The sequence below is a fragment of the Notothenia rossii genome (genome assembly GCF_949606895.1).
Source record: "Notothenia rossii genome assembly, chromosome: 8".
Classification (NCBI taxonomy): Eukaryota; Metazoa; Chordata; class Actinopteri; order Perciformes; family Nototheniidae; genus Notothenia; species Notothenia rossii.
The window spans coordinates 38,445,818-38,456,188 of NC_136906.1; the positions used below are offsets into that span (position 1 = coordinate 38,445,818).

Below are 10,371 nucleotides of genomic sequence, written 5' to 3' on the forward strand. Positions count from 1 at the left end.
TACACACATTCCTTCACATTTAAATTAAAATGTACATTAAAATATTTCATGAGGCTTTCTAAAATGTTTTAAAATATAACTACGGTTCGAGTTGAAGAGTTTATAAATTAACATGAACCGAAGCTGTTGCCTGGTAACGCAATCGTGCAACGTCACGTCCGTTAATTCCACATCCACACACATCGATTTAATAAATGAATATAGCCTTTGTATCTGCTAAAAGAGGTGCCGACCAGCTGGGGCAACAGAACATTGGCGAAATTGAGTGTGACTATTACAAATGAAATCATTATTATATTAATATTGATAATAATAACAACCGACCGTCGGGGTAGCATTTGCTTGGCATTTCCGGGTATATCTCCACTGGTTGGGCCACGTTAACAATACTGTGTAATTGTCACGTTTGAAGGGACGAAATCGTGACAGCTTCACGTCTCCCATCATGGTAAATCGTCACATGTTCACGTCTTGCCGTGATACCGGGTTGTGCTGACCATGTCCATGCCTTTATGACAACAGTGTACCAATCTTCTGATGGCTACTTCCAGCAGGATAACTCACCGTGTCACAAAGCTCAAATATTCTCCAACTGGTTTCTTGAACATGACAATGAATTTTACTCAAATGTCACAGTCCACAGTCATCAGATCCAAATCCTACAGTGCACCATTGGGATATGGTGAACGAGAGATTTGCGTCATGGATGTGCAGCCGACAAATCTGCAGCAACTGTGTGATGCGATCAGGTCAATATTGAGTGAAATCTCTGAGGAATGCTTCCAGTACCTTGTTTAATCTATGCCATGAAGACTTAACGCAGTTCTGAAAGCAGATGGGGGTCCAACCCATCCTAGCAAGGTGTACCTAATTAAGTGGCTCGTGAGTGTATTACTTAGCTCAATTTGTATTGTTAGTGTGTGTCTGTAGGAGTAAAGTCTAGACACATTCTTTGGATGTAAGCATTGGCTAATTAAACAGATCATGATTAAATGACATGATGATAATAAGGGTGATCACCAAAACCTTATACCAGGGGTGGGGAACCTCTGGCCCTCGAGGTAACTCGGATCTGAAGGTGACTGATAACTGCTAATGGCATTTACTTGAATACCAGACATAGTAAATGCAAAGCAGGATCATATAAAAAAAAAGGTAATAAACAAGCCATTCAATCGTAATACTCGTTTTAATACGTTGACATGCATACAACACAATAGACTTGTTAAGTCCTGTTCGTTGTCCTGTTTGTTGTCCTTATCACCGTCCTGTTAGTTTTCCTCATCACCGTCCTCATCACCGTCTTGTTCGTTGTCCTCATCACCGTCCTCATCACCGTCTTGTTCGTTGTCCTCATCACCGTCCTCATCACCGTCTTGTTCGTTGTCCTCACCACCGTCCTCATCACCGTCCTGTTCGTCGTCCTCATTACCGTCTTCAATGTCTTCCTCCATCATGAGAAAAGACGAGTCCGAGCCAATACAGCTGTAGGTGCTGGTGACTCTGCTCAGTTTCTGCTCCAGAAGATATTGATGGTGTAAAATACAGCAGTGCAGTCCCCTGTATCCCTCTTCTGTTATATCGCTTGGAGAAACTAAAATAAAAAGACAAAATGACAGTCTATGTAAGGCAACTTTTAGTTAGCATTGATGTTGGTTCCATATAAGCAATTTGAATGTTTAACTCCGAGGCTGTATATTAGCTAAAAAGATTTGTGATTCAGAAAAAATGCAATCATTACAGATGCTATTCAGTGATAGACATTTGACACTGGGAGGGGGGCAGTGGCAAATGTTATAAATCGGTATTTGTGGAACATACTTTGGTTTCTGATGTCGTCTTTTGTCTGATGAAGGAGGCGGTCCAGTTTGTCCAGTGCCTGCCTCAGATTTTGACAATGCTGGGTCATCTCCTTCACAATGATGACTTTCTCCTCTTCTATACGCCTGACCAGCATAACCTGGTCAAAAAGTCGCCTCTTTGTGCGCAGGTTCACCACTATAATGGAAAAAACACAAAATATAACAACCACAATGGTAAGGCTAATAAAACAAATAATATCAGTTTGTATTCAATCTTTTTTAATTAAATTGACCAAAACCTTAAAATCTGGTAAAAAAAAATTCAACCTCGCCGCTTGCTGAATTTGTTCAATTCTGTCTATGTTGGCAGAATTACATTCAGTATGTCTTGAGATTCAACATTAGTATGCAGTTCAGGGTGGTCAGGAAGGGTTTTACTGTTTCCATAGATATGCCTGTCCCAGTGAGACTAGACTATTAAGACTTGATAGGGCAACATCATACAGACCTTTCAATATAATTATTTTAAAATGATTTGTTGTGATCATGATGATTTGTGACACCTATGTTGATAGCTCTGTGTTACATTGGTGATTGTATTCTAGTACTTCAACTGAATTTATGGAATATCTAGGGCAAACAAAAACAAGTTGTTTCTTACCATCTCATTGCGCCTCCCAGGGCAGAATGACATCCTCAGACAGACCGCATGCTGCTTCTGTGTCAATTTTCTCTGAACAGGCATCAATGGTGTTGTACTGCAGTATCCTCTCTCTGAGTTTCTTCTTGAGCTCTGTCAGTCTTCTCCGTTTGCGTTGCCTTGTTTGGTTGCTGTCTGTAAAGTAAAACAAAATACAAATAAACTAATATTAATAATACAAACAACAACAACAAGAAACAAATATTGTTTCTAGATAACGTAATAATAAATACCATTTTGTCGATAGAGGTCGTGTTTCTTTCTTCGGAGGGAATAAATAATTTCATCTATTTCTCTCTGGAGCTCCTCTTGGCTACTCTGGGCTCCATGTTTCTCTTGAAAACAGAAACAACAAGGTGTAATCATAAAACATGAAGCCAAATGTTTGGAAATATGGAACCAAATCTATACCACAGTGATCATATAACATACCAGTGGCTGCCCATTGCTTGACCTCCAACACCCACTGCTCCGTGTCCTCCAGGGAGATGTTCAGCTCTTGCTTGAGACTCTCAAGATTGTCCACTTCAGTTTGTGCTCTCTGTGTAGTCTGCTTAGAATGTTTAAAAGGAAAAAGTGAATATGCGTTCCAGTTGGTTGAGAAGGTTGTTTTTTACTGAATTCCTTTATGCACATTAACTGACCAGACAACAACATGAAATGCTAAACACCTTCTCTTCAAGGTTGGCAAGTATCACCTTAGTGTCCCTTTTTTTTCAAGATCAAGCAGGATTAACATTATTATTATTATTATTATTATTATTATCCAGAAATTCAGATGAATCAACCTATAGTGCTTTATTAAAAACAAACAGAACAGAGACTCTCTTGGCAGAACAGTGTGCCATGGCAGCACCATCATAATGAAATGATTGCAGAATACATTCAATTCAACAACATGTAGCTAAGGATGGTGTTAAATTACTACAACAACAAACTCGGATAGTCTTAATATACATTTTGAAATGCAGCATGGACGTCTTACTTTGACAAATCTCTTTGAGATTGTCTTGTGGAGATTCTCCACCTTCCTGTGGTTCCATTGCATAGCCAGCACGGTTATCATATCTGCTCTAGCTGTAAACACAAAAACATGAAAATTCATATGAGCTTTACAATGTGGCACTACTTAAAACTATTTGTTTTCCTCTACCAACCTGATTTGGTCATGTATTTTGTTGTCAGAGCTGCCCTTGAGAGGAAGCTGTTAACCTGTTCCACTTCCTCGCCGACAGTATTTCCAGCACCTTCCTGGCTTCTGCCACCCCACTTCACCTGCTCAGAATCATAAACAATGAGATCTAGCTATTTAGTTCAATATTATAATTTCTTGTACTGTACATCTTTAGTTATCATCAGTGTCAGGAGCAATTTCAGAAAGTTAAAATGTTCTGATATTGAATTATGCTTTGAACTACAATGTCACAACTGCAGTTATTTGAAGCTCTATTCATTCATTATTTCTACAGTGCGGATATATTTACTAAAATAAACATAATGGGTTTTGGAAGCCTATCCTTGTGACAGTCTGTTTTGTAACAATTTTGTCAACATTTGTAACTATTACAATTATTCCACAGGCTTGAATAGAATATACTACATGATATTCCTATGTGCACTACAATTTCTGAAACATTTGAATCTAGTGACACAAATGTTTAACTTGCATACTGTACCTCGCATTTGCCTGTGTGGGCCTTGGCGTGCATTACAGAGAGAAAAGGTTTCATCTCTGTAAGTGGTTGGAGCTCAGGCAACTTTGCTGCCATCTTCTCCAAATAAGGCCAGTACCTGTAATGACAAAATCAATTAGCTTTTCCAGTTGCATGATGGCATAATAGTAAAAAGATAAACCAGGTCCTTAAAATTACCAGTACAATCCTTGTAACCAACATCAGCATTTATCCAAATGAATGTTTTTTTTGCTTTACATCTACTGGATGTGCAAGAATTAAATAGATAACACGTTTCCCACAAACACTTCCAATTTTGCAATAGTTATAACTACCTGCAGGCAACATCCATACAAAAGAATGTTGCATTCGCAACTTCAGCCAGCTCCTTCTGCAGGAACATTGGGTAGGCATATATTTCACCACGGTAGTGATTTAGGCCTTGAAGTAAGATGCCATGTCTGCACACAGCTATTTGCAGTCCTTCCTCATCCACCTTGGCCCTGGACTTGTGTGAGGTTTCTCTGCAAGCTGTGAATGTTGCCGGTCCACAAACATCACGACCACTTTTCTGAAATAGACACAATCTGTTACATTTAACCCTGTGCTAAGAAAAATAAATAAAGGGTTAAGGGATTGAATAGATTCTTACAATCGTCATCTGGCTCCTGATTTTGTCGACAAAGGCAGACACTTTACTGTCCTGGGCAATGAACAGTCCATCAAATAGAGACGGTTCATCTGTCCTGCGAAATTCGAGAAAGACATTGTAAGCAACATTATCATACATACATAAGTTTGATTGTGTCCTCTATTTAATGTGGCCAATTTGCTTTTGCCATAACATTTTCATAAATGTGGAAAAGATCTTTGTGAATTTGATCTGTAATTCTGTGTAAAGTCTTTTGCCACCATTATTTAACATTAGTGAAAAGTTTACTGACTTCTTGTAAAAAGGTAAAAATAAAAGTACATCCTTTATATTGATGGGCATGGAATAGGGCAGAGGAAGGCATAGAAAAAGGTTCCTGGGCAATTTAATACATTTTTCATGAAGCGATTATATCCAAAACTGGTTCTTAGCTCCAACATATCCAACTAACGTCAACCATTTAACATTTTAAAGTTGAGTTAACTTTACAGGCGTCATATATAATAATTTTTATGAATTGGATTTATATAATTATGTGTAATTTCAAACCAACTATTGTTTTCTGATGGTCTACAAACTTTGGAAAAAGAAATTGCAGAGTTGGGGAAAGTTAGACATTTCAGCAAAGACATTCAGCTTAGTCAATAAAACAACAACTAAAATGAGAATATGATTTCACTGACCCTCTGGACTTCTTGAAGCGATAATGCTTTCTATTGCCATCTACAGCAATAGCCAGCATGTCAGGTGTGCATGCTGGGCATTTAAAGGGCTCCACCAGGCATAGATCTTCTTGTCTGTAATTACAGAAGGCAAACTCCCGAAAGACTCTGTGGAAGATATCGCTACAGATTCTGCCTGTCTGGAAAAAAGAATGGTATTCATTTGGTTAATTAAAAGTTTGGTATTCAAAAATCTTGAAAACCACATTTTATTCTTACCCTTCCTGTGGAAAACGATCGATGTTCAAGCATTTTTATAAATACTTGCTGGGATAATGCTGGGCTGGCCAATTTCATTTGCTCGAATGATGTGAACACATCAAAGTTAAAAATAATTTTGCAGCTGTCGGTTGCTGGCCAGTATTTGTATCCCAGCAAGTCACCTATGCTCGGGTACCATTTGGCGGAACAAATTGGACAGCACACAGAAGGCAGACGAACGTTGTATGGACCTGAGAAAAAATATAAATGTGCAATTTGACAGCTATCTATGCAATGTAGGACAAAAGTATAATAGTAATCCTGTATTTCTGCTTGATCGTCTTCTGGTGGCAACAAACCATTGATAGTCACCAACACGGTCTGCTTTCCTGGGATGATGGTGAAATCTTGGCTTGGACCACAGAAGCAGATTTGGGATGGCGGAGGAATTGGAAGCAGACACACTGCAGCAAAGACAATTTCAGAGATTCATATGCATGTTAGGACATGTTAGGAAATGTAGTCAATACAAATTGAGACATTTTAACTGTTAAAGCAAACTTCCGACATGGTGAAAATGATGCCGCTGTATATGTAGTTCACATTAGGAAACCATGGTAAGGGAATATGTAATACCTTATTTGAACCCACCTTGTTCACAGAGTCCATATTGGCCACTTTCATCCACAACCACTAAGGATGTGGGAGGAATAGGTCTGTAAAACCCATCAAACATGGCTTCCCTGTCATGGAAGACATGTTTACCATGGATAATAGGGTCACATGCCGGACAAAGAAAGGGAGTTCCTGGTGGAACACAGTCCAAGCACCGGACCACAGCATCAGCAGTTTTGCATTGGAGACAGGAACGTGTAGTGACAATCTCTGCAGCCAATTTCAAATTAAGGAGCTCTGGCATTGCAGCTCTGAATTTTTGTTCACGTTTCAACTGTCTTTGGGTCCATGTTGATGCAGTGGGTGTTTCTTCTGATGATGCAGGGACAGTGAGAGAACCCAACAGGTTTCTCAGTGTCTGAAGATGTTGATCTAAAATAACAAAATATAAAACAAATCATGGAATTTAGTTTAATTTAAAAAAGATATTCCATACATGGCTTTTCACTTTACAATGTATCATGAACAAAGCTATTACATACTACAAACAATTACCTACATTTCAAGTTGAAGGATAATTTAAGAATTCATTGTGCATACCAAGACTTGGGACCTGTAGAGGAATCTCATGTGTCTCCTCGACCTCTGGGGACTTCTGAGAGCTGGAAGGTTTAACTGCATAAAACAAAGTACGAATTTATGGGAAACATTATTGAGGACCGACCAACGACATTAAAACTTAATGAAACACTAGAACTAGATTATATTTTACAGACCAGATCGATTCTTATTCCAATGTTGGGCTATAATGTTCCCATCCAGGTCCCTCTTCCTCCAGGAAACATTTGATCCTTGCGTTATTTTCTTTGGTATCTTCTGTATCTTCGGTTTCTTTGGTTTCTTTGGTATCTTAATATATAAATATATAAAAGAGATTATATATTTCCCTTAATTGTTGCACACACATCTTTGTAATGTGTGTGTCTGTTATCATTTGAGTAAATGTTATAATACATTTTTGGATAATGTTGTACTTGCCTTATTTGCCAACTCATCTGCGAGGGCATTCCCTATCTCTAGCCATTCATTCAGTTGCTTGGATGCCATTTTTAAGTGAGGATAAAAAGGGCAACAACAAACAAAGGATGAACTGACATACAGGGAGGGAGAAAAACAAAACAAAAGACAAGAAAACGAGAGGGGTGAAAGAGAGTAGGAAGAGGAATATGGCTCTGAAAAGAACCGTTGATTTTTTTATGATAATAGGCTACTTCATATAATTGAATTGATAGATGACCTGAAAAAAACCAAACAGATGAACTCAGATTAGCTGTGCTACCATGTAATTTAATTGTTGCTTCATAAATAAGCATTCACCAAAATAAAACTACAGGCACCAAAATCAATCAAGTCCCAGGTAAATCAGTAATTACAGGGAAATATATTTCTCTTTTTAACTAGATGTGATGCTTTCACAAAACTTAAGTTGAATTAGCGAATGTTTAAAGTAGTAAAACAACTATGACCTGATGATATTCAAGTGTTGAACTTACCCTAACTATCATTAATGCAACATGTTAGGTGACATTTCGAAGAAAGAAAAAGTGTGTGCATTATAAAAAGCGCCATGTAAATGTCAACTATTATTATTATTATTATTAAAGTGCCATTTCCTTTCGCATTGTTTACGTTCATATCATGTCCTGGTCTGGTTAGCTGAATATACATACTTTTGCCATTGTTATGTGTTATGTCACGTGCTACCAAGGGTTTTGTTTTTAGGCAAGATTTTAGCTCCTTTTGTGCGAAGGAGAAAACTCTCCCTACAACTTGTTGTAGACGAACCTTCTTATATTGCAATACATATCCGTTAGCGCATATAAGCTAAGCGCTAAGCGCTAACCTTTACAGCCATGCTATTGCTAACAACATGCATTCGCCTATACTGCCTATGCCACGGGCCAGCCCTAAAACGTAAAACTGAAATATCGTGGTTAAACATGCTTAGTAGAAAAACGACAGGATTAATTAAAAGCGTAAACAAATCAAATGAAATACAGAAATCAGATTTACCACTTGTAAAGCTCTGACGCTCTTTAACAATCCTTCTTCTTCTTCATCTTCATCTTCATCTTCTTGGCTCGTCGCACTTTTATTGATGCGCAAGGTTAAAGTTCACGGGATTACGATCGTGACAAAACGTGACAAAAGGTTGTAATAAACTGCTGCTAGAAATGAATAATGGGAAAGCTACGTGGCTATGGGTCGTAATATCGTGATCAACACTGCTTAAACAATCGACCTATTTGGTCGTTTTTTGTAGGAGGACAGGCTGGATATAATACATCATGGCATACACACACTTTGCACTCTAGCCAAGTAGCCTATGATGTAGTTCGGATACCAACAACAAAAGACATAGGCCTAGGCTACAATGGTCAAATAATCTAGTTACCTTCCACAGGATCGCAGCTGAGTGGGAACAAGATCTCCCTGGTCCAGCAACACACGTACATCCCGCAGTTTTGACTTCTCCAGCTTCAGTTACCAGCACCCAAGCATTATGCCACGCATTGTTCAAACACTGGCTAGGCTCTACCTTTGCTTTTAGATAAACAAAACGATCATGTTTGTATGACATGACACAACCAACTTTGTTGCTGTGCAAATATTGATATGCCTCGGAGGCCTTCAGACTGTCCATTGCTTTTCCATCTATTGCCATGGATTGAACGAAGTAGGAGCAAATTTTGCTGTACGTTATGCTGGGCCACGTCGTCATGTTATCCTCCCAGTTTTGCACTGAATTCGGGTATGGGAGAGTAACGCCATCTCCAGTCAAAGAAGTAGAATCATGTTCCCAAGCTAGCATCACTGTTAGCATCGAAATCGCTGTGTTTACACCAGTGCCCGTCTGACTGTTTACACCGGTTTACACCGACAGACGCTGTGCAAAAGACTTCCGGCGGAAATGAAGTGCATTTGTGTAGGGTTATGGCGCTACCCGTGGTTTGTCGCGTAAACTTGTCTATAACATGCCGGTGCGAAATCACACCGGCCTGTTATAACACCTCAACCCTCACATCAAAGGACAGACATCAAAGGCTAATTAGATTAGACAACAAAAGGGCTGTGAGGGGACGGGGGCGAGACAGTCTCACGCACAACTTCAAAGAGACTGCCTTAATCAACACCTAGATTAACATCAGAGGCTTATAACACGCCGGTGTGAAATCACTCTTATCTTTTATAAAACCTCAACCCTCACATCAAAGGATTAGACAACAAATGCACTACACAGGGGGGGGCATTTCACACTGTTAGAAATTAAAATCAATGTTTTAATGGGGAAATGTAGTTTAAACATGCCGTCAGTTTTAATGCTCTTTTATACTGAAAAACCAGAAATTCTTGTGCACAAGCAGTTAAGCTTTTAAGCTTTTATTCTGAAAATCCTTCATCTACGGTTAGCATGTAGCATGTGGTTAATATACGATTTCCTAAAGAGGTGAATTGAGGAGCGAAATGACTTGGTGTGGTGAAAACCGAAACCTACTGATTTAACACTACAACGATAGATGTCGAGATACTATCATGCTGAATATTAAATGAAGGTACAGTTTATTTGAATACATTGTTTACAGACGAGAGTAGCATGTGACAACATCCGGAATGACCGGCAACCAAACGAGCCGAGAAGTATTGTTTAGAGTATTGATTACAGCGTTTAGAATGTGTTAAATGAAAAGTGATGAAAGAGAATATGAGGAGAAACGGCGTGTTAAGCATATATTGAATGTGAAAAGAACCTATCCTCTGTTTAAATGCAATAACGGACATTGGAGACGAGGTGAGCCGGCTGGCGGGGAGGAGCCAGCAGAGGATATATATAGCAGCGCCGGAGGAGAGATCCGGGGTCTTCTTCTTGCTCAGGAGAACCGGACCACAGCTGTTTGTCTGACGGAACAATATTCTGTCTGTAACACTACCGCGCCTTTTTTTAATT

At 39.0% G+C, this 10,371-nt stretch overlaps 1 protein-coding gene across 4 annotated transcripts; it reads right to left on the bottom strand.

Annotated features, from left to right (window-relative positions):
- Positions 1 to 1,170: 1,170 nt before the first annotated feature.
- LOC307015198 (uncharacterized protein) lies at positions 1,171 to 9,378 on the bottom strand. 4 transcript variants are annotated; one of them, XM_079643674.1, is made up of 18 exons: positions 8,821 to 9,378; positions 7,404 to 7,515; positions 7,142 to 7,274; positions 6,966 to 7,040; positions 6,402 to 6,797; positions 6,110 to 6,214; positions 5,769 to 6,001; positions 5,511 to 5,689; positions 4,828 to 4,921; positions 4,511 to 4,746; positions 4,179 to 4,293; positions 3,660 to 3,777; positions 3,488 to 3,579; positions 2,935 to 3,055; positions 2,736 to 2,837; positions 2,464 to 2,637; positions 1,822 to 1,998; positions 1,171 to 1,594 (listed from the first exon to the last, which is right to left on the bottom strand). In XM_079643674.1, exons 2-16 carry the CDS (start codon positions 7,470 to 7,472, stop codon positions 2,468 to 2,470), a joined length of 2,238 nt encoding a protein of 745 aa, XP_079499800.1. In that variant the 5' UTR covers positions 7,473 to 7,515; positions 8,821 to 9,378; the 3' UTR covers positions 1,171 to 1,594; positions 1,822 to 1,998; positions 2,464 to 2,467. The 4 variants fall into 4 exon arrangements, with proteins under 4 accessions (XP_079499800.1, XP_079499799.1, XP_079499797.1 ...); XM_079643673.1 differs by having other exon boundaries at positions 2,935 to 3,052; positions 5,769 to 6,214; XM_079643671.1 differs by having other exon boundaries at positions 5,769 to 6,214.
- Positions 9,379 to 10,371: the final 993 nt, after the last annotated feature.

What these genes read in the sequence shown, in the direction of transcription:
- LOC307015198 (XM_079643671.1), bottom strand. Translation starts at nt 7,472, where the DNA reads ATGGCATCCAAGCAACTGAATGAATGGCTAGAGATAGGGAATGCCCTC. An exon ending in AAAATACATGACCAAATCAG is followed by an intron (nt 3,580 to 3,659) that starts GTTGGTAGAGGA and finishes TTGTGTTTACAG; the next exon opens with CTAGAGCAGATATGATAACC. An exon ending in CGACCTCTATCGACAAAATG is followed by an intron (nt 2,638 to 2,735) that starts GTATTTATTATT and finishes TTTACTTTACAG; the next exon opens with ACAGCAACCAAACAAGGCAA.